The following is a 24,025-nucleotide window of genomic DNA, read 5'->3' on the forward strand; positions in this document are numbered from 1 at the left end:
GCAGCAGCTGTAGTCCAGCTGCTTGTCGGCCCTTTTCTTGCTATTTCTTGTGACAGAGCAAGCAACCAGCACCTTAGCCCAGATTTCAGGCCCGTGGCTCCAAGGCAGTGAATGAGCCAAGCCACTCAGGCCTTGCCTTGGGCTCACTTGGGAATGAGGTGCAACCCTGCCTAAAGGCTCCAGGTCTGCTTGCAGAGGCCATTGTGTCAGATAAGAGGTCCTGGGGCTCAAGCCAAGCTGGAAATTCAGGGGGCTTTGCTGGCGTGTAGTACCTTCCATCAGCTTCAGCTGGTGGCCCAACTCTGCCCCTATCCAGACAGCGATAGCCTAACTTCTGTCATCAATGTCCTGGTAACCTAGATTAGATTACAGTGGTACCTCAGGTTAAGTACTTAATTCGTTCCAGAGGTTTGTTCTTAACCTGAAACTGTTCTTAACCTGAAGCACCACTTTAGCTAATGGGGCCTCCCACTGCCGCCGCGCTGCCGGAGCCCGATTTCTGTTCTCATCCTGAAGCAAAGTTCTTAACCCGAGGTACTATTTCTGGGTTAGTGGAGTCTGTAACCTGAAGCGTATGTAACCCGAGGTACCACTGTACTGCAACATATTATATGTGTGGCTGCCTCTGAAGACTGTTGGGAAACTTCAGCTGGTGCAGAATTTGGTCACCTGGTTGCTCACTTGGGCAAGACAGTTTTGAGCATATTACACCGATCCTGGGCCAGCTGCACTGGCTGCCAATTTGTTTCCAGGCCCAATTCAGAGCGCTGGTTTTGACCTATAAAGCCTTTGTTGCATATCTTTAGGTACCAGGTGAAAACATTCCCCTTCTCCGAGGCCTTTGGCTAATTCAGCAACCCATGGCTTTGTGTTCACCCCTTTTATTTGGGTCTTTCTCTCCACAGCCGGGGCTGGGGGCTCTGCCTGGACGACCCACCGGCCAAAGATGTGATCGACTTCCCCTCCATCCCTCCGGGAGTCCTCTACGATGTCAGCCACCAGTGCCGGCTGCAGTATGGTGCCTACTCCACCTACTGTGAAGATATGGATGTAAGGGGGGGCTGGAGCCTTGGGGGCTCCCCAGTTATTTTGGATGCAGCATCAAATTCTAAACAGGGTAGGCAGGTGGGGTGGGGTCTAATCTCATCCGAGAAACCCTCTCCAGAAGGAAACTTCAGTGGAGAGGAGGCCAGTTCAGCCAAGATTTGGGTAAGCAGCTCCTGCATTTTCACCCCTGGTAGAGCCAGTACTGTGACCATAGAATCACACAACCGTAAAGATGGAAGGTACCCCCAAAGGTCATCTAGTCCAACCCTCTGCAGTGCAGGAATCAGAGCTAAAGAATCCTTGACGGATGGCCATCTGACCTCTGTATAAAAACTGCCAATGAAGGAGAGCTCACCACTTTCCAAGGTCACCCAGTGAGCTCCATAACCCAGTGGGGGATTCAAATTCTGGCCTCCCAGGTCCGAGTCTGTTGCTCTAACCACTACACCACACAAGCATTTCCTCCATTCCTCTTCCCCCACTTTCTGCTGTATGCTTACCTTTCCCTTTCTAGTCTCCCACACCATGAAAGTTTAGGCCAACCTTGCACCCTCCAGACTTTTTTGGACTACAGTTCCCATTGGTCTCAGTCACGCTGTGTTGGGGCTGATGGAAGTTGTAATCCAAAACATCTAGAGGGCACCTGATTGGGGAAGGCTGGGTTAGATTGTAAAGTCCTTGGAGCGGGGACCTGTCCATCTTCGCCTGCCTTTACCTTATCAAGCACCATCTATACATTGATGGTGGTTTGTAAAGAATGCCAATTTCAGTGCCTTTCTTAGTGTGCTCCTTTCAAATTGGTCTTTGGTTCACACAAGACTGTCAAAAAGAATCCAGAGTGTTGGGGGCCACATTGGCAGGGAAACTGCACTGCCTGGATTTGGAGATGAGAAAGGAATAAGTGGGAGCTTCTCCCCTTTTCTCTTCTGTAGGGCAGTGTGGGGCTCATTCCACCCATAAGGAGAAAAAACTCCTCACCTCTTTTTTTTTTTTTTTTTTTTTTGCCTTCTCGTCTTACAGAGTGTCTGCAGCACGCTGTGGTGCTCCGTGGGGAACACATGTCACTCCAAGCTGGATGCAGCGGTCGATGGCACCAAATGCGACGAAGGCAAGGTAATTCCCCTGCAAACGCATGCTCCTCTGGACTAGGAGCTGGGTTCAAATCCTCACTCAGCCATGAAGCTCACTGGGTAGTGAGCACAGGCTACCTCTGTTATTGCAACTTAAGGAGATTTTACTTTCCTCCACGCTTTCCAGGCATGGTCCGTGCTACTTTAAAGCTCTGTGCCGAAGCGCCTCGCCATTTCTGCTTTAAAGGGCAGGTTTTCATGGGGAAAACTCCAGGGCGGGAAAAAACGGAGCACTCTGATATGGAACTTTAAAGTGCAGAGCTGTGCCTGAAAAGTACAGGGCAAAAGGTGTGTGTGAATAAGCCCTCAGTGCAGACAATACTGAGCTAGATAGATGCGTGGTCAGACCTGGTTTAAGGGAGCTTTTTGTGTTCCCACTGCCGGATTTGGCTTCTACTTGGCTCTATAAAATGCACTCTTGCTCAGTATATACAGACAGCCACTCTTTCCTTTCTTTCCACTGCAAAGAAAGAGCGTTCCAATTAGAGCTGGAGATGGAACCCAAATTACTCTTGGCTTTATTGTTTTTATTTTTTTAAAGGAGAGCATCTCAAGTTTCTTCCTCCCGCTGGCTTTGGGTGCAACCTGAGATGTTCACACACCAGCCACAGGCTGCCTTCATTAAATCTGTCAGAGCTCTCTCCCAATTCTGCCTTAAAACTATCCCAAACTGCAGGCTGAGAGGCTGCTTTTACAAAATCCTTTTTTTCCGCAACCCCCTCTTCTTCTTCTTTTTATTTTAAAGAAAGCTTCCAGCCTCATGAAGACTTTTGCAAACTTGAGAGCTCACTCACTGCTCTACAACCTTTCATTTGGACATAATGTTTATTACATCTATTTTATTAATTTGGTTTATGAGTCACCTCATAAAAAGTGCTCTCTAGGCTACGATAATGGTTTTATTCTACTATTAGCTTCTAGGTTCGGATCATGCCATTTGTTCTGGTCGTGAGGCTTTTAGGACATAATTTCCCCTCTTTTAAAGCTGTCACGAGTTAAAGAGAATTTGTGAGTCATGCTCTGCTGGTTTGCGGATAAAACGTTGTACTTAATTAGGAAGACCGTTCGAGGGAAATTGATCAAACTGCCTGCTTCAGGCTTGCATTTTCGGATATTGGCTGTGGGGTTTCTAAAATAACTCCCCAAACATGAAGCCCAGAATCTTTCTCATAGACACACACACACACACACACACACACACATGTCTATTTATATGATTGCTAAGGTATTGAAATTCTGCTACAGTTGTTAGGGTTTGGAGATGTAGTCCAAAACATCTGGATGGTGCCAGGTTGGAAGAAGGCCTTGCCTGAGCCTCATCTGATGTCCTCCTCCTCCTCCTCCCCTTCCTCCACAGTGGTGCTTCAATGGGGAATGTGTCCACATGGGATACCGCCCCGAGTCCATCAACGGAGGCTGGGCGGCCTGGAGTTCTTGGGCGGCCTGTTCTCGGACCTGCGGGGCGGGCGTGCAGAACGCAGAGCGGCAGTGCAACAGCCCCACGTAAGTGACCAACCGTTCTGCTTGCAGTGGGGGCAGGCATGGGGGGCATATGAGAACATGAGAAGAGCATTGGCTGGATCAGGCCAGTGACTCTTCTAGTCCAGCATCCTGTCTATGAATTTGTCTAATGCTCTTTGAAAGCCATCCAAGTTGGTGGCCATCACTGCCTCCAGTGGGAGAGAGTTCCATAGGTTAACGATGCACCATGGGTGTAGCCAGGATTTAAGTTGCCTGGGCCGGGGGGTGGGCAGAACACCCACCTGTCCTCATCCTCCATCTGTCTCTGTCTAGCAGATTTAGAATGAAATGTCTCAGCAACTGTTGTTTTAATTTACCTTCTTTAGAGCCCAAGTGCTCAGAAAAAAAACTGTCGAAATCTTCAGTCGTTTGAAAACTAGCAAGTTAAATTTAAAAATTAACGTCAGGGAGTACCTTTCATGTGACACAACATCGCCCAAATGACCTCAGCGAGCATTTCAGTTTCAGATACAGTGGTACCTTGGGTTAAGTACTTAATTCGTTCCAGAGGTCCATTCTTAACCTGAAACTGTTCTTAACCTGAAGCACCACTTTAGTTAATAGGGCCTCCTGCTGCTGCCGCGCCGCCGGAGCACGATTTCTGTTCTCATCTTGAAGCAAAGTTCTTAACCCAAGGTAATATTTCTGGGTTAGCGGAGTCTGTAACCTGAAGCGAATGTAACCTGAAGCGTAGGTAACCCGAGGTACCACTGTATTCTGATTATTTCTACTTTCAGTTAAGTATTTTTATTTATTTACTTGATGGGGGGGGCAGCTGCCTCCCCTGCCCCCTAGCTGCCTCCATTTTGTGTGCTGCGTGAAGGACTTTTGTTTTATCTGGCCCGAATCTTCCAGCATTCAGCTTCCTTGGATGTCCACGAGTTCTAGCATCATGAGAGAAGGAGAAATGTGGTTCCCTTTCTCCCTGGCCATCCAACCTGTGCTTAAGACCCTCCAATGAAGGAGAGCCCCCCGCTTTCCAAGGTCTTATGTTCCGCCGTCAAACAGCTGTTATGGTCAGATAGTTCTTCCTAATGCGGGTGTGCGTCGGTCTTTCTGTCCCAACCTCAGGCCAAAGTACGGTGGGAAGTATTGCCTGGGGGAGAGGAAGCGCTTCAGGGTTTGCAACACCAAGCCCTGCCCCTCCGATGGACCCTCTTTCCGCCAACTCCAATGCAGCCGCTTCAACGGCAGAGCCTACAAGGGGAAGCTGTACAAATGGACCCCACTCCCTAATAACAGTGAGTCCATCTCTCTCTCTCCAGCAAAAAAACAAAGATGTATTTATTCATGTATGCATGTATTAGTATTCCACCTTTCCTCCAAAATGTGGAATACATGGTTTTCTGCATTTTACTTGCACAACGACCCTGGCAGGTAGTCTAGGCTGAGGGGGGTAGCAACTGGCCCAAGGCCACCGGTTAGATTCATGGCAGTTACAAATCCTGGTCTCCTAGGCCCCAGTCCAGGACTCGGACTGCTGCTGAATTCATACAATTACTCCTGCGGTTATTTAAAACATTTATTTGTTTACTTATTCGCTTCATTTCTATTCCACTTTTCTTCCAAGGATTTCAAGGTGGACTACACAGTTGCCCCCCCCCTTCAATCCCCACAACAATTCTGTGAGGTAGGTTAGGCAGAGAGGAAGTTGCCAGCCCAAGGTCACCCAGCTAGGGGATTTGAACCCTGGTCTCCCAATTCCTGTTTCAGCACTCTAACCACTGCACTACACTGTTGTTCCTCTGGGCAATAGCAGAGCAGTTCAAAGAAGACAGAACACACACACACACACATTAATATGTTTATAATCTCAGTAAGATTATACTCATGGTTGTGTGTGTGAGAGAGAGAGGGGGGGTGGGGGTGGCTAGGACCTGAGAGACTTGGGTTCAAATCCCCACTCGGCCAAGAAACTGACTGGGTGACCTTAGGCCAGTCACTGCCTCTCAGCCTACCCTACCTCACAGGGTTGTTGTGGAAATTAAATAAGGAGGGAGAGAACCATGGACGCAACCTTGATCTCCTTAGAGGAAAAAAGTGGGATATGGAATGTAATAAATAGAAATCCATACTGTAGCTATGCACACACAGGCACCAAGCTAAAAACTTAAGCAGCCAGCAAATGCTTGTGTGGAGAAGAAAGTCTCAAGGAAGTGCCATGATCTCATCAGAGTCAGCGCCTGCCTTAGCTCAGATAAATGTTTGTTTATTTATAGAAGTATTATTTATATATGACCCTTTTGTAAGATATCAGGGCAGTGTACAGCAATATTAACATATTTTAAAATGAGAAGCACTACAAAACATTCACTAAGCTGACTAGCTAATCAGTGGCCATTTTAAACAGCTGCACAGGCTGGTCAGCATAAAAAACACACCTTCAAAATAAAAAATGAGGGTGCCCGCCACATCTCTGCATGGGATCAGCAATGTGTAACACCTCATGTATTGAATACCTAATGCTGGCAAGCTGTTCCTGGGCCACACGGCTTCAGGAGAGGAGAGGAGAGGCAGTCAAGTGTCTGGACTTTTCTCTCTGACATCTGCAGTTAACCCTTGCGAACTTCACTGTCGCCCGGAGAACGAGTACTTTGCAGAAAAGCTTCGTGACGCTGTCATTGATGGGACCCCGTGTCACGAAGGAAACTCGAGCCGAGACATGTGCATTAATGGGATCTGTAAGGTAGGAGAGGTTTGGGGAAGTGTGACTCCCTGGATGGAGGAGAGAGAGAGAGAGTTTAGAGACTAGCCCTCGCCCTGTAAGAAGATCCCTGCATGTAGTAATCTAGCATATTGAAGTGTGCTGTGCTAACATTCTACATGCAGGGCATGGTGAGTCAGGTGAGAGAGCCTTCAGAGACACAGCCCTGCAATCCAAGGTGGTGGTGCAGTCCAGTGAGATAGGAAAGCCAGGAACTAAATGGCACCTTAAACCTAGGTTATGGGTGCAACAACGGAATGTCTAGGCACGCCTTTTTTATAACAAGAATACAAAGCTGAAAATGAATAAATTGCAGCTCAAATATGATGTTCATTTTTCACATGGTCTAGTCCTTCCCTTGCCCAACCCCCTAATATTCTTACGAGAATCTCTTCTCCAGAGAGGAGCTGGAAATGGGGAGGCAGAAAAAGTCCTCCTTTCCTTCCACTTTGCAGTTTTAATCTGAAATCTTAGGCGCAGTACTGCACCCATAGCTCAGAAACAGCTCGCCCTAATGAAATTCCCTGTCACAAAATGCACCTGTCACAAAAGGGAGTTTCGAACACTGGTGCAATCTAGAACCCAGCCACTTTACATTCTGTATTGTGGCCAAAACTGCCCGGGTAGGCAGGATCCCTGTGTGTGGAAAGAGACCATGGAAACAGTAAGCGTGGAATTTCTTGCAAACCCTGACGATGCCTAAGGTTTCCGGAGGAAAGGAACAAATCCAGAGTTCCCCTGCCAAACCTAGCCTGGCAGCTTCTCTCCCTGATAAAGGAAGGTCCCCCTGGAGAGTTTTAAAATAGCCTGTTGCTGACTCCAGCGGATTAAGTGATCAGAGAGGCTGGTGAGCCAGAGAAGGATTCACAACCCTCCAAGTAATGACAGGTGAAAGGGGATGTGGAGCAATCCATACTTTGCCTCTTCTGGCTTCTCAGAGAGGAACAGGAAGTGACGAAATTGGGGGTGGGGAGGGTCTCCCCGCGAGTTGGGGCAGTGCATGAGCCTAGTCTGAAGTGGCTGCTTATCTGTCTTTCCTCCTCCCTGCAGCCTATTAGAATTTATGTATTTACTTATGATCTCTTTATACATGTATATCCTGCACATTGCAATTCCAGTGGCTGTGTAATAAATGCATGTGCCCTTGAGCTTCTGCCCTGGACTTCCGGAGAGCAAGCCTGGATTTTTGCCTCAGAAATCAGCCAGTGTGAAGATCCAATCGACCCCACCCAAGCACCCCCTAGGTTTTTGGACTACAGTTCCCCTCAGTTGCTCTGGAGGTGCTGGGGGCAAGGCTAACCCATTGCCCTTCCCTGATGCCTTTCAGAATGTCGGTTGTGACTATGAGATTGACTCCTACGCCGTGGAGGATCGATGCGGCGTTTGTCGTGGAGACGGGTCGACCTGCGAGACCGTCAAGAAGACCTTTGAGGAGAGCGATGGGCTGGGTGAGGATGTTTCTGCCAGATTTGAGGGCCCGGTTGGGAATAAGGTGGGATGTCAGAGGATAGAAATGGAAATGGAGCCGCCTGCAATGAATGAACATGGATCAGAACATAAACGGATGCCTACTGAAGTATAGGCCGGTTCCTATACTATATAATAACAGCAAGAACCTTTATTGTACTAACAGAACTGGACAACAGGGGCAAAGCAACTGCTTATTTCTGAAGGCCTGGCCACTCCCACTCCCAACGTGATTGGCTGTCATAACTTCCAAGCTGCAAATCATGACAGAGTTTAAGGGCCAATGGCAGAGGCCCAAATCCTGAAATGTTCTGCGATTGGATATCATGTATCGAATCAGAACACAGGGACTCAGATTCCTTAGTCCACACTGAAGCTCAGGCAAACACAGACCACTGAATACATAACACCTACCAACATCACTGATGGAGGGGTGTTGGTGGGGAGGGTTGAATGGGGCCGTTCTTGGACCCAGCTTGCTCATTTCCCTCCTCAGTCCCCCTCCATCTTTGAGAAGTTCCAGATAACATGGTGTTTGTGGAATTAGATGCACTGTGACAAGGATATAAAGGTGCACTTGATGGAAGCTAGAGGTACAAATAATATGGATTGGGGCAGCAGGGGAGCTTTGAAATGCAACATTCCAAAATGTTTTGTGGAGGAGGCTAGACCTCACACAGGTCCCTCGCTTCTTTGAGCTTTCCATTACCCACCAATGAGTGTTGTGTTCACATCACATGCTTTCCTTTGGCAAATGTTGGAGCATTTCCTCTGTCCCATTCATGTGCTGTGTTCAGAAACATCCCTCCTTCTTTTCCCTCTCCATAAAAAAATATTCCTTAGTAAAGTCATGCGCTGCGTCTCTCAGTGGCCATTTCCTTTGACAGTAGAATTGACAGGCATTCTGGGAAAGGGTGTGAGCATTCAAGAAGGGACTACTCTGGTGACATTCAGAAAAGGGGACTTTGACTCCACTTTACAGAAAGGATTACTTTTTGTCCTGTTAACCTGCAACTGATGAGGAGTTTGATCCCCCTGAACAGGCTACGTTGATGTTGGGCTCATCCCAGCTGGTGCACGAGAGATCCAAATCGAGGAGGTGGCGGAAGCAGAGAATTTCCTGGCCTTGAGAAGCGAAGATCCAGAGAAGTACTTCCTGAATGGTGGCTGGACCATCCAATGGAATGGCGATTACAAGGTGGCCGGGACCACCTTCACCTACGAGAGAACTGGGAACTGGGAGAACCTCACGTCTCCAGGCCCCACGGAGGAGCCAGTGTGGATTCAGGTACTTGCAGAGGGTTCAAGTGCTGGGCTTTGAACCTGTGAGTTTTGGGTCCAGTCTGCCACTGTTGTGGACTCACTGCTGCAGAGTTGGGCAGACTTGAATTAAGAAATTCAACAGGTGCAGCTTCCTAAAGCCCTGCTTTTTGGCATCAGGGAAAGCAGCACTCGTTGAGACTTCACCCTCCGACTGCAGCTGTGAGGCTGCCGAGGTCGTAAACATATTTTCAGCCCTCGGTGATTCCATGTCCTGGAATCTGCTCATCCCTGGCTTGTGTTTAAACAGCCCCTCCCAGCTCAAGCTGGAGTGGAAGGTTATTTCACTGCCAACAAAGAGCTGATTGAAACTGACCACCAAACTCTTGTAGGTTGCGGTATGGTATTTGTGCTCTCACAGAATTGCAGAGTTGAAAGGGACCCACACGGTCATCTAGTCTGACCCCCTGCAATGCAGAAATCACAGTGACCAAGATGATCAAGGGTCTAGAAACCAAGCCTTATGAGAAACGGGGGAGGGAGTTGGGTATGTTTAGGCTGAAGGAGATGTGACTGAGAGGAGATGTGATAGCCATCTATTAATATCTGAAGGGCTGTCGCACGGAAGATTGAGCAAGCTTGTTTTCTGCTGCTCCACTGTGGAGGAACCAAACCAAGGGCTTCAAGTTACAAGGAAGGAGATTCCAACTCAATATTAGGCAGAACCTTCTGATGCTGAGAGCTGTTTGACGGTGCACCAGACTCCCTCAGAAAGTGTTGGCCTCTCCTTCACTGGAGGGTTTTAAACAGAAGTTGGGTGGCCACCAGCCAGGGACTCTTCAGTTGTGATCCCTGCATTGCCAGGGTTGGACTAGATGACCCTTGGGGTCCCTTCTAACACTACAATTCTATGATTTGTCAGACTTTAAGGTGCCATGAGGCTCTTTGGCCTTGCTTCCATGCCATTTTAAGCTACAGTCATACCTCATGTTACGTCCGCTTCATGTTACGTTATTTCAGGTTGCGTCCCGCGGCGACCCGAAAGTACCAGAAAGGGTTACTTCCAGGTTTCGCCGCTCGCACATGCGCAGAAGTGCAAAATCACGTCACGTTCATGTGCAGAAGCGGCGAATCGCAACTCGCACATGCGCAGACATGCTGCTGCGGGTTGCGCTCTTTTCATGTTGCGAACGGGCCTCTGGAATGGATCCTGTTCGCAACCAGAGGTACCACTGTATAGTTCAACTGTGGTTTATCCATGAACATGCAGAGTGCACTAGCACTAAGTCAAGAACAAACTATGGCTTGGCTCACCACAGCGTGTTAGCGCCAGGAGGGAGGGAGAAGCCACATGCCCACAATTGCTGCCATGTGCGTCACCACGGTTCAAATTAAAACCATAGTTCAGTTTCTCTGTAGTTTAAAATGGCCTGCGAACGAGGACTTTGTCATTTCAGGAACTGGGTTTGTCTCTTTTCTGTTAACTGCTTTGAGCACGCACTACAGATTTCTGGGAAACGCAGCATGTAAATAAACTGGCTATTGCTTCATAGCCTCCATCTTCAAGGGCTTTGCCTGCCCCCGCCAGCCATGCTTCTTGCCGCTTCTGTTCTGCAAATCTGCTCTGCGAAGTTCTGAGCAAAGCACTCCTCTCGAGTTACTTTGGAAATGGCAGCATCTGGCATTCGGGAGGTTCCTGCTGATCTGGGAAGCCTTTGCTGACTTCCGTGGGTGGACCTGGCCTCTCTCTTGCCCAGCTGAAATTAAAATCTGTTGCAGCATTCCTCAGAACCCTCCAGATGTCTTGAACTGTCACTCCCATCACCCTCATCTGGTTCACTGGCCTGGTTTGCCGAGGGGGCTGGAGGAGAGGCACTACCAAGGGCCTCCAACCTTTCCAGAGGCTGCTATGAATGCGGAGACCACCATAGGGTCCCTCCTGTCAGTGGTACAGGCTCCTGCCCTCCCTGTATGGACAGTTCATCACCATTTTTTTCCTGCAGGGAAGTCTGGTGGGTGTCTTCCTGGCTGCCAGGGAAGCCTTTGCTTTGGAGCAGCCAGACTTCCCAGGAGAGCTCTTTAGGAGTTAAATGGATTTCTCAGGGCTAATTCTTTTTCTCTCCCCTCTTGCAGGGAGGTGTTTACTTTAACATTCTCTTCCCCTTCCAGCTCGACAAGGAAAGGAATTCTTTTTCCTTTTTTGACCCCTGCTTGTCTTCCTCCAGCTGCTTGTGAATTCTGGAACAAAGGAGCTGACTTTGAGACCCACCAGGCAGGCAGGCAGGGATCTCTTCTCTTCCTAAATCACACCACCTTGTTGGACATCAGAGGCATGCCAGGCAGGGGGTGGGGTGCTTTCGGTACACGCTTTCTTCCCCTGTCTTTTTTGCCCCTGCCCTGGCAGGTTATTCGTTTTGTGTTCCAAGAATAACTTTGGTTTTTTTTTCTTAAGAGCTATTGTGGTTAGCGTGTTGGAACCTGGGAGACCAGGGTTCGAATCCTCACTCGGCCATGAAGCTCCCTGGGGGACCATTGGGCCAGTCAGTGCCTTCTCTCTGCTGAACCGACCTCACAGGGTTGTTGTGAGGATAAAATGGGAAGGAGAACCATGTACACCACCTTCAGTTCCTTGGAGGAAAAGGTGGGAAATAAAGACAATCAATCAATCAAAGAAGATCCAGCCAGATTCCTGAGCACAACAGCTCTCTCCTGTGGTTTCCAGCAACTGGCATTCAGAAGCATTGCTGCTTTCGACTGTGGAGACATTATTATTATTATTATTATTATTATTACAGTGGTACCTCAGGTTAAGAACTTAATTAGTCCTGGAGGTCTGTTCTTAACCTGAAACTGTTCTTAACCTGAGGTACCACTTTAGCTAATGGGGCCTCCCGCTGCCGCTGCGCCGCCACCGCACGATTTCTGTTCTCATCCTGAGGTAAAGTTCTTAACCTGAGGTACTATTTCTGGGTTAACGGAGTCTGTAATCTGATGCGTCTGTAACCTGAGGTACCACTGTATTATTATTTATTATGCTATCCTTCGTCTTAAGATTTCAGGGCAGTTCGCAGAAGAAAATACAAGATAAAAATAAAAGTTAATCATTAAAACAAAACAGCAAAATAATACCCCTCCCTTCCCACAGACACATTTAAAAGGCTGTAGAATATTAATAAGCCAAAGGACTGGTTGGAGAGGAATATTCTACCAGAAACCATGTTCTCACCCCCCCCCCCCATCACTCAGTTGGGAGTATTTTTTAAATCTTGATGGAAAGAGCTCTGAAGCAAAGGAAGCTCAATTCTCTCCCTCTCTCTCTCTCTCTCTCTCTCTCTCTCTCACACACACACACACACACACACACACACACACTTTCCCCAGAACTTCTTGGCTGGTCCTCAGAAAACCCAGGGCATACCCCTTGTTCAGTATGGCCAAACCTGTCCATTTCATTTTCCCTGTTTCTAATTTCCCCAGCCTTCCTCCAATTTCTGCATACGTTTGCAAATTTCACTTTTCAGACAAGAGAAAGCTTGCAGAGAGGCTTACAAATATCAAGAAGGCAAGCTGGCGCTTATCCACCCTTACCTTTGGCCCCTCTTTTTGAAGGCACATGTCCATGCTTTAAATCTCTCTGTCTGAACTGTCCCCCAAAACCTGCTCTTTAAAGCTGAGTCGCAGCAAACGTCAATTCAGGTTTACCATGGGTTGACACTTGCTCCAATTGTGTTTCCAAGAAGGAAAAAGGGGGGGGCACTTGGACACGGAGTTTTCCACAGCTTGAAAGTGTGGAGGAATGGTAAGTGTGGATAAGTCCACTCCTTGCACTCGGACTTATTGACATAAAAGGTACGACACAAAAGGAAAAAGACTGGGAGGGAGGAAGAAGAAAGCAAGTTCAGGCAGTGGTACCAAGTTACAAAGTTCCCATGCCAGCCAGCTGGAAGGGAAAGAGTTCAAAGAGGGAGGTTAGATGAATGTTAATGCCTTTGTTTATTCAGGGGAAAAACAACTTCGGAGGGAGTCTCAAGCTGCTTTCTCCGACTTTTTAAAGATTATTAGTTTCTATGTTCACGCTAATGCCTTGGAATGACTTATAGCACATTATCTCTTGGAACATTCCCTGGGATTTGTAATGGAATTGAAAAACCTTTTTAAAAAATGTTATTTTTAAAAAATATACCCTGAGAAGTCTCTTGGACCGATGCCCAAGTCCATTCCAAGAGCAGCAAAGTTTTGGCAACAACGGCAGCTTCGAGGGTGGGCTTATTCACACTTACCTTTCCTCCAATCTTTCCAGGCCATAGTCCTTGCATTAAAACTCCTTTTTTTCTTTGGCTCTGGAGCCGTCCCTGTGAAAACCTGCTCTTTAAAGCTCAATGGGACAATCCCCAGAAAACCCAAATTGACGCTTGCCCCAATTGAGAGCCCGAAGTGCAGGTTATCGCAGGAGAAGCTCAGGGGCAACAAAACCCCAACACCCCACACTTGGACATGAAGCTTTTAAGCACAGACCTGTGCCTGGAAAGAGCGGGAGGTGAGTGTGGATAAGCCCTTAATTAAGTTAGCAAGCCCTTGCCAGAGCTGTGCGCCCCCACGGACTGATACTTGAACCCTCCTGCAGGTAGTCTACCTTGGGGCATTCACGTACCACTACAACACACTGAAATCAGCTTGGAAATAAAATCTGACTTTGCAATTAGGTAAGTGACAGGGGCATGTACTGAAACATGTGGCGTGAGTGAATGATTGAACATGAAACTTTGCAGACACCCTGCAAGCAGATCAGGATGAATCCTCATTGTTGTATAACTGCCCCATAAACAAATTGGAATGAATGCTCTGCAAAGGTAGGACAGAGTCTAACCCAGCGGTTCCCAATTTGTTTTGGGCCACCGCCCTCTTAGTTCCATAAACTCACCCCCAGTGCCTCTCCTCTGTAAAAAGCACTATTCAGAGTAGCAGTTTGCCCAGCACACTAAGCAAGATAGCAAAATCAAAATCAAAACTATAACAATTGCACTCCCACCCCACAAAAAAATCTAAATAAAACTATTTGGTTTAATTCATTCAACAGAATTGACGAACTTGATCCAGGGATACCAGCCTTTCAAAGTCTGGCGGTCATTTACACCTCCAGCACCTGCCTGCCGCACCCCCTTGCCTGCTGCTGCCCACTTTGGGTAAAGGTAAAGGGACCCCTGACCATTAGGTCCAGTTGTGACTGACTCTGGGGTTGCGGTGCTCATCTCGCTTTATTGGCTGAGGGAGCCGGCATACAGCTTCCGGGTCATGTGGCCAGCATGACTAAGCTGCTTCTGGCGAACCAGAGCAACGCACGGAAACGCCGTTTACCTTCCCGCCAGAGCGGTACTTATTTATCTACTTGCACTTTGACGTGCTTTCGAACTGCTAGGTTGGCAGGAGCAGGGACCGAGCAACGGGAGCTCACCCCGTCGCGGGGATTTGAACCACCAACCTTCTGATCGGCAAGTCCTAAGCTCTGTGGTTTAACCCACAGCGCCACCCGCGTCCCTCCCACTTTTGGTACCACTGGCCTAACCATGAGTTTTGTACAATCAGATCATGTGGAAAGCTGAAGAGGAGCCCACAGATGCATGCTGCTTTCCTTAGCTCTGAGGAGGGGCCCTTCCCCGATTGTAACATCCTTGTGATCCTCTGAAAACCAAACATTGGTCACTTCCTAAACTTTCAGTAAGTTTGCAGTTGCCGGTCCTCTGCTGCAGGCATCTCAAGGTCTTTTCCTGCTGGCCCTCTTTCTCTTGGCAGGACATCATCACACTTCCTCGGTACTTGGACCACATTTTGTTAAACACTTTTTATACCGTCTGGCTGGATGCTGCCTAAGAACATTTTCTTCCTTCCTTCTCAGCTCTTATTCCAGGAGAAGAACCCAGGAGTCCGCTATCAATACACCATTCAAAGGGAATCTGAGAACGAGAACGAGATCACGCCGGCCGAATTCTTTTGGCAATATGGACCCTGGACAAAATGCACAGCCACCTGTGGCACAGGTAAGGATGCCTGGCTCTTTCTTTGCCTTTGTCTCACTGTTCAGTGTTTGGTGAGAAGTGGCGGGGGGTGGTCATGTTCTGGCCTAGGAGCCAGAGCAAGAAACTTCATGCCTTGGGGAAAATCCAGAAAAGCAGGTGAACCTTCCCCGAGCCCTGAAGTCACCACCAGAGTCTCTTCTCCTCAGAGGGCGATGCAAAGAGAGAAAGAGAGAGAGAGAGAGAGAGAGAGAGAGAGAGAGAGAGAGAGAGAGAAGGCCTTTTCAGTGGTGGCTCCCGTATAGTGGCATGCTGTCCCCTGGAAAAGATGCTAGGCATCATAATTGTCAGCCTTTTGCTACCAGGCTAAGACATTCCTGTTTTTCCAAGGCTTCTGGTTGTTAATTTTAGATCATAACTTTGTAAGATTCTCTTCTTTTGTGGAACTCTTGTTTCAGTGGTGTGCAGGATTTGTCTCTCTCAAAGTATTGCTGATTGAGCACTTGAGGAAATATTTGTCTGCTATATTTTGTAATAATAATAATAATAATAATAATAATAATAATAATAATAATAATAATAAATTTAACTGATTTTAGCTGTTTTGTATTTTATGATGCTTTAAGCGATTTCAAGGCAGTTTTTTGAATAGAGCACTGAACAAATGAAATGAATGAATGAATGGTGGCAGAAGGACTCAGGACACTGCTCTGTAGCCTTCTTTTAACAGTGGTGAATTAGGAGCCCAGGATCAGGCCTTTCATGTGGGGCAGGAAAGGCCAATGGGCGTATCCTCTCCCCAACCCCCAATAGTCCACCTTGTAGTAAGAAGGATATGGTAATAATAATTAGCTAATGAAGTAGCCAGAAAATTTTTCTATCCCTTAATGGTGTCCATGAGACACGGGTGGTGCTGTGGTCTAAACCACAGAGCCTAGGGCTTGCCGATCAGAAGGTCGGTGGTTCGAATCCCCACGCTGGGGTGAGCTCCTGTTGCTAGGTCCCTGCTCCTGCCAACCTAGCAGTTCGAAACCACGTCAAAGTGCAAGTAGATAAATAGGTACCACTCTGGCGGAAGGTAAACAGCGTTTCCGTGTGCTGCTCTGGTTTGCCAGAAGCGGCTTAGTCATGCTGGCCACATGACCCGGAAGCTGTACGCCGGCTCCCTCGGCTAGTAAAGTGAGACGAGCGCCACAACCCCAGAGTCGGCCACGACTGGACCTAACGGTCAGGGGTCCCTTTACCTTTAATGGTGTTCATAATCCCCTGCTTAGAGGCATGCAGTGCTGGCTTGAGGATGCAGTTTGTCTAGACTGCTGGGGTAGGAAGTACCAAATGCATTTCATGTTTGGCCACTTCAATTAGAGCCCTGAGTTGGAGGATGCAGCATCCTGCCTTGAGGTGCTGGCTAACTGAGTGCAAGATGGAAGGGCAGGCAGGCAAGAGAATTTATTCCGCCGGCAAGGAAAGGCGTTTGCAAAGGCCGCTGCCACCCACTCTAGCCTGTGGATAAGGAAAACACTGTTGTGGAGTGCATAAATTCTCAATGCAAATGTATCAAAGCAATCAGACAGGCAACACTGCTGGATGTGTTTAGACCCTGCCTGTGCCCCTTTGTCCAGGATGCTTGACTCTCTGCAAATGTGTGTGCCAATACATGCACAGTGGTGCATAAGGACATGGGTTTCTGTTTGCGCAGCTGCATGTGCTCCTTTCTCTTGCCGCCAGCTGGTCAAGGCCTCTTTGGAAACAGACAACTTGAGAAACAGAAAAGCAGAAGGCTTTGCCTTGTCCTTTGATGTCCGCCTCTTGTTGACTGGGGTAACTGGGAAAGAGTCCTCCTCTACAGCTGAGTTTTATTAAAGCACGAGATGAGGGGACCAAGTGCACAGGCCAGTTAAGGATGCTTCTTCACTCTCTCCTTAGGATGCTTCCAAATGACCACCATTTTGGGGCAGGATTCAGGTTGTGCAATTACAGTTGGTTTGGGAGGTCTTGTGCAACACACCCAATTCCCCCAGAAATCAGACCTTTTGCAATAAAGGAAGGGATTTTTAATTTATGTATCTCATAATATTTATACACTGCTTGATCGTAAAGCTACAACAAACCTCAAAGTGGTTTTTCTATCACTAAGAAAAATTTACGACAACAATTTAAAGCTTTTAAAAAGTTAAAATAACAATAGATTTTTAAAAGATTAAAGTTTGCATTGGTTTTCTCAATATGTGGACAGGATTGTTATAGGAGGGCTCGGCATTCAAAATCACCCATTTCATAACTATTCCAGTTTGCTTAATCCAGACATGAGGGGTTTGAGGTCAGAATGAGGTTCTTCTGAAGCAAATGCATATATCCCTATTTCCCAGTGTTGTTCGGAAGGCAGCATTTTCCAGGTAAATTTTCACAATAGCACTTGGCTCTCCCTTAAGGTAAAGGGTCCAGTCGTGACCGACTCTGGGGTTGCGGCGCTCATCTCGCTTTATTGGCCGAGGGAGCTGGCGTTTGTCTGCAGACAGCTTCCCGGTCATTACTAAGCCACTTCTGGCAAACCAGAGAAGCACATGGAAATGCTGTTTACCTTCCCGCTGGAGTGATACCTATTTATCTATTTGCACTTTGACGTGCTTTCAAGCTGCTAGGTTGACAGGAGCAGGGACTGAGCAACGGGAGTTCACCCCGTTGCGGGGATTCGAACCGCCAACCTTCTGATCAGCAAGTCCTAGGCTCTGTGGTTTAACCCACAGTGCCACCCGTGTCCCTAGCTCTCCCTTACATAAGAACAAAAGAACAGCCTGGATCAGCATCCCATCTAGTCCAGCATCCTGATCTCACAGTGGCCAACCAGATGCCTGTGGGAAACCCGCAAGCAGGATTCGAGCACAAGAGCCCTCTCCCCTCTTGTGGCTTCCAGCAACTGGTATTCAGAAGCACTGCTGCCCCCAGCTGTGGAGGCAGAGCAAAGCCATGATGGCTAGTAGCCATTGATAGCCCTCCTCCATAAATTACAAACCTGCCACACATGATGTGCCTGCTTCTACAAGTCCTAGAAGTGACAAAACATCAGCTCCATGGTTTGAAGGGGCGCACTGCAGTGAAGGCAGGGCCGGATCCTTCCAACTCAGTGCTCATTACTGCATGTTTACCTCCTACGGGCAAAACATTTCTTGGGGAGGCATTCTCCCCATCCCTCACCCTGCTACCCCACCTCCAGTCTGTTGCTGAGAAATTCTGTGTGATGGATCACAGCTGCCTGGAAGGCCCTGTGCAGATGGGTTTCACAGCTCCACAAAAGCCCAGAAACCTGAACTTCAGAGGCAGCAAATTGGATGTCTTCAGAGGGGGCAGATTATGTCACCTGGGAGGACACAGATTCTCTTCTTTCAGTTCTCCCAGCTCATTGGGGCCTGACGCACAGCTACACTTGCCAAAGATTTCTTTCTTCTTTCTTCTTTCTTTTCATTCTTTCTTTCTTTCTTGGCATCTCTGTCCCTTTTACTGAAACCAGATCGTCTTCCAGGACTCCTCTGCAGTGTCGCCGCTCCAGATTTTCTGACAGATGCTGTCACACTGCCTTGACAAGGCCCAGAGCAGCACTTGGGGTGGTGGTTTGGGTGTGTGTGTTCCTTGTGATGTATTTGTATTTGGCTGCATAAACACCATACATTGAAAGCACATGGTTTGCCCCAAAGAATCCTGGGGACGGCAGCTTACCCCTCACAGAGCTACAAACAGGGGAAGGGACACCGCTCAGTAGCAGAGCAGCTGCCTTGCATGCAGAAGGACCCAGGCTCAATCTCCGACATCTCCAGATAGGGCTGGGAGAGATTAGTGCCTGAAACTCTGGAAGACAGCTGCTAGTTGGTGCAGAAGTGAGCTAGATGGTAAGAGCTGTTTGACAGTGGAACGGACTCCCTTGGAAAGTGGTGGACTCTCATCCAGATGGCTAGATTCCTGAATTGCATGGGGTTGGACTAGACCAGAGGTTGTCAACCTGGTCCCTACCGCCCACTAGTAGGTGTTTCAGGATTCTGGGTGGGCGGTAGGGGGTTCTGCAGCACAAGCTGAATCCTTCTTCCATCAAGCGCTGGTGGGTGGTAAGGAAATTTTACCATCAAGAAAGATGCATTAGTGGGCAGTAGGTATAAAAAGGTTGACTACCCCTGGACTAGATGATGCTTGGAAGTCCCTTCCAACTCTACAATTCTGTTATCACTATAAGGCAGCTTCCTGAGCTCCTGTGCTTCTAGGGCTACAGTTCCCAGCACCCTCAACAAACATATGGCTGTATTTGGGATTGTGAAAGTGGATTTTCCTCTAGGCTTGATTGGCAGGGTGAATTTCCCTGAATCTGATTGGCTGTTGATTGGTCTGCTGCCAGTAGACTTCAATCAGGGGTCCCAGCCGGGGTCTCCCCCACACACCCAAAGCCTCTGGTGTGCTTGCTGTGCTGCAAACATTGACGCCAGCCGCTCATATCGTTTGTGGCCTGTTGGCCTTATGAATTGTTATCGCCAGACTATGAAAGGGAACCTTTAAGCAGGTTCTGGGTCTGGGAAAGGAGAAGGGGCAGATAGGCAATCAGGGAGTAGAAGAAGAGTGACATAATCATGGACTGAGGGAGGCAGGGAGCTCTCGGATGATTTCTTCATTTGCTGGGTTGGGAGAGGAAGTCTGCCAGCCAAGCGCCTTCTGGGTTTCCTGCCAGAAACTGAGGCTGCCAGAAGCACATCAGATCCTGGCTTGTGATCGGCCCCCATGGGGACTGTCCAGCCTGCAGCTCCAGCATCCAGCCCCACTGAGCTACGCCAACCCCTGGCCCACGTGCCTCCTCCTTGCTCCCAGGAAAGTGTCTGTGTGCTTCAGCCAGCTGGGAAAGGATGAGGGAGAGAGACAGAGAGACAGAGAGACGGAGAAAGAAAGAGAGAGAGAGAGGTGGAACGGGGAGAGAGAGACCTTTGCAAGGTCAGACTCTGGAGCAAAGGGTAAGCTGGTGATAAGGAGGAGAAAGGACAAGGCAAGGGATGTTCTGAGTCTCGTAGAAAAGGAGCCCACAACAGGAGCAAGAGGCAGATTGTTGCAAGTGACAGGGTGGGGGACTGCATATAAGGACATATGAAATGCTTATTGGATCAGGCCAGTGGACCATCTAGTCCAGTGTCCTTTGGCCAACCAATTGCTTGTGGGAAGCCCACAAGTAGGATTTAATAATAATAATAATAATAATAATAATAATAATAATGATGATGATGATGATGATGATGCCCCTCCCATCTGGCTGGGCTTCCCCAGCCACTCTGGGCGCCTTCCAACAAAATATTAAAATACCATAATGCATCAAACATTAAAAGCTTCCCTAAAGAGGGCTGCCTTCAGATGTCTTCTAAAAGTCTGGTAGTTGTTGTTCTCTTTGACATCTGGTGGGAGGGCGTTCCACAGGGTGGGTGCCACTACCGCGAAGGCCCTCTGCCTGGTTCCCTGTAACTTGGCTTCTCGCAGTGAGGGAACCACCAGAAGGCCCTCAGCACTGGACCTCAGTGTCCTGGCAGAACGATGGGGGTGGAGACACTCCTTCAGGTATAGTCCCCTCTTGTGGCTTCCAGCAACTGGTATTCAGAAGCATTGCCGCCTCTGACTGTGGAGGCAGAGCAAAGCCATCATGGCTAGCAGTCATTGAGAGCCCTCTCCTCTTCCATGAATTTGTCTAACCTAAAGTTACCAGATTTCCCCCCCCCCAATGAATCCGGGGAAACTTTTCAACTTCAATGGATTTTGTATGGGGACTGATTTGTAAATCCAGGGACTGTCCCCGGGAAACAGGGACGTCTAGTAACCTTAGTCTAACCCTCTTTTTAAGCCATGCAAGATGGTGGCTGTAATTGCCTGCTTTGGGAGCAAGTTCCAAAGTTTAGCTATGCCCTGCGTGAAGAAAGACTTTCTTCGTCCCAAATCTTCCAACGTTCAGTTTCACTGGATGTCCACAAGTTCTGGCACTATGAGACTGGAAGAACAACTTTTCTCTATCTGCTTCCTCCATGCCATGCATTTTACAAATGGCAAAGGAGGCTCTCCGGAGGCAACAGTGTTGGCTGGGGTGTAAGGAGGAGGAAGGTGTTGTCTGTTTGCAAGGTCCAAGCCCAGAGCTGGTGCACATTCACACAGTCACCCAAGGATCAGATGCCATCTTGTGCGCACTCACTTGGGGGAGGAAATCCTATTAAATTCCATGGGACATTTTTCTGAATATGCTTGGCTAAGAAGCAGGTCAGGGTCACTTCCAGATGACATGTTTATTGAGCTTCCTAATTAGTTCCCACAAAGTTTGCAGGGAAGGTAAACAACATTAACTGTTTATTGAGTGTTCGTTCTGATTTGTTTGCAGGGAGATGAAATGATGTCGCCTCAAGCAAATGTTGCCCCACAATTTCCGTGCACTTTCGCACCCCTTTCCTTACTGCAAACTGTCCAGACCGCCCCCCCCCTCAGGTTTAGGGTCAGAGAAGTGGGTTTGTCCTGCAAAAGTGCCAAACCCAGTTTAATTATGCAACCTGAATTGGCTGGTAATTTAGTTGAAATGCCCCTACCTCTACAAAATAATGACAGTCTGGAAGCAGCCCAGAAGTCTTTTCTCACAAAGCTAGTTGGAGGCAGAGCATAGCCATCGTGGCTAGTAGCTATCGATTGCCCTCTCCTCCATGAAGGAGTTGTAGCAATTCCATGCAAAGAGCTCCTGACGCTCCTGCTTTTGGCTTCTGCAGGGAGAGGATTTCGCAGCTGTTTTGTGTTTTGACCTCTCAGCTGTGGCTGATGTGCAGAAGCTGAGGCTAGTCCTCAGCAGACGGCCTGCTCATAGGTGCTGCTGCTGACCAAGGGGCCGCCAATGGAAGCGAGCAGCCTTCACTGAGCCATCTCCCAGATGCTTCCTATCTAAAGCCACCAAGGTTAGCGGGCAGCAAACAGCCTGTTTTGTCCAAACAGTTGTGCTAAAATAGCTCCAGAGGTCTGGAAATAGCCCTTGTGCCATCTGGGAGGGCGGTGGGCAGGCGCCTCTCTTTCTCCTGGAGGAAGGAATGGCGTGGCAGCACAGAAGGAAGGGGAGGCAGGAAAGAGCCATGATCATAATTCAGCTTAGGACACCTTCTGCCTGAATCTTGATGCTTTTATTGCAGCAGAGCAGAGGGTATTCCTGGAAGCCAGAGCTAGAGCCTGGGTAGCTCAGTTGGTTAGAGCATGGTGCTGATAATGGCAAGGTTGCAGGTTTGATCCCTGTATGGGGCAACTGCATATTCCTGAATTGCAGGGGGTTGAACTAGTTGATCCTCAGGGCCCCTTCCAACTCGACAATTCAATTATTCTAAGTAGGGCTGGGTGATCTATCAATTGTTGTTTAGTCGTTTAGTCGGTCCGACTCTTCGTGACCCCATGGACCAGAGCACGCCAGGCACTCCTGTCTTCCACTGCCTCCCGCAGTTTAGTCAAACTCACGCTGGTAGCTTCGAGAACACTGTCCAACCATCTCGTCCTCTGTCGTCCCCTTCTCCTTGTGCCCTCAATCTTTCCCAACATCAGGGTCTTCTCCAGGGAGTCTTCTCTTCTCATGAGGTGGCCAAAGTATTGGAGCCTCAGCTTCAGGATTTGTCCTTCCAGGGAACACTCAGGGCTGATTTCCTTAAGAATGGATAGGTTTGATCTTCTTGCAGTCCATGGGACTCTCAAGAGTCTCTTCTAGCACCATAATTCAAAAGCATCAATTCTTCAGCGATCAGCCTTCTTTATGGTCCAGCTCTCACTTCCATACATCACTACTGGGAAAACCATAGCTTTAACTATACAGACATTTGTTGGCAAGGTGATCTATCGATATATCATCCCAAATCGGTTTGAAATCCATATCCTGATATTTTGTTTATTTTTAGAAATTGGGGTTTTTTGTGATGGGGGTGACAGAGCACACTTGGATCCACTTTAATTGCATGAACTTTTCTGATATGTGCATGCATACCGGCCATAAAACACAAGACAGTCTGGTAGCATCCTCAGCCTATCCGAGCTTACGGGGTGAGGTCACATTGTGCACGCTCCTTTGAGCTCTGCAAAAGAAAGAGGGAGGTGGCAATGTAACTGTACTGTTGGAACATGGACACACCAAATCAAATAAATCCTCAGGAAAAGGTTTACCCGTGGGCCTCTCCCGCTGCTAGGATTGATTTCGGAGGTCGGCTGTTGGCTGTCCCGCCCGGCGCTCCTCATTGCAGAGTCTTGGCTTGCAGCTCACCCCACGTGGCAGGAGATCAGTTTCCAGGACTCTTTCCCAGCCCTGTGGAGTTCCATGCATCCAATTGCAAGAGCTCTCTTCAGATCGGCACTACTGTTCCTGGCAGAAAAGGGCTATTGTTCCCGCAGACAATCTGCAGCATTGTACGCGGAGGAGGGCCCTGAGTCCGCCCAGCAGAAAACCGACTCCGCGGGAGTCCCGTTACCAGTTGCACCAATTATTGCAAGAAGGCATTGCCATAAAAACAAAAACACAGAGGAATAAATTGCAGCTTTTGTTTTTAAAATAAACTTAAGGCCAGGACCAACAGTTTAGATTTCTTTCTTGTTAACGGCTCTGGGCTCTAGGTCACAAGCGGACAAATCAACCTCTGAAATGGAGCGGTTTGGGCATTATTTAAGTCTGCTGCTTTCGAGGGTTCTGGTTGAGGGAATGGGTTTTCTTTGTCCTGCATGGTGAAGCGCTTTTATGCCTGGTTTTGAGACCACAGCCTCACCCCATCTTAGAATAGCTTAAAGATAGGGAGTTGGATGCAGGAGCTGTTGGTGCAGACGCCCTAACAAAGAAGAGGGGGCAGACAAAGAGGGTCCTTGTTTGTTAGCTGGTCATC

General features: G+C 48.3%; 1 protein-coding gene across 2 annotated transcripts in view; it reads left to right on the top strand.

Moving 5' to 3' along the window:
- Positions 1 to 24,025, top strand: part of ADAMTS7 (ADAM metallopeptidase with thrombospondin type 1 motif 7) — a 79,434-nt gene that overhangs the window by 26,861 nt on the left and 28,548 nt on the right. For both annotated transcript variants that reach the window (XM_082198242.1, XM_082198241.1), the window contains exons 9-16: positions 906 to 1,050; positions 2,068 to 2,160; positions 3,535 to 3,680; positions 4,770 to 4,939; positions 6,251 to 6,384; positions 7,730 to 7,850; positions 8,913 to 9,157; positions 15,023 to 15,164. In XM_082198242.1, coding sequence (XP_082054368.1) covers positions 906 to 1,050; positions 2,068 to 2,160; positions 3,535 to 3,680; positions 4,770 to 4,939; positions 6,251 to 6,384; positions 7,730 to 7,850; positions 8,913 to 9,157; positions 15,023 to 15,164 — 1,196 coding nt within the window. The remainder of the gene's footprint in view (positions 1 to 905; positions 1,051 to 2,067; positions 2,161 to 3,534; positions 3,681 to 4,769; positions 4,940 to 6,250; positions 6,385 to 7,729; positions 7,851 to 8,912; positions 9,158 to 15,022; positions 15,165 to 24,025) is intronic.

This window comes from Podarcis vaucheri (assembly GCF_965113315.1).
Source record: "Podarcis vaucheri genome assembly, chromosome: 14".
Lineage (NCBI taxonomy): Eukaryota > Metazoa > Chordata > Lepidosauria > Squamata > Lacertidae > Podarcis > Podarcis vaucheri.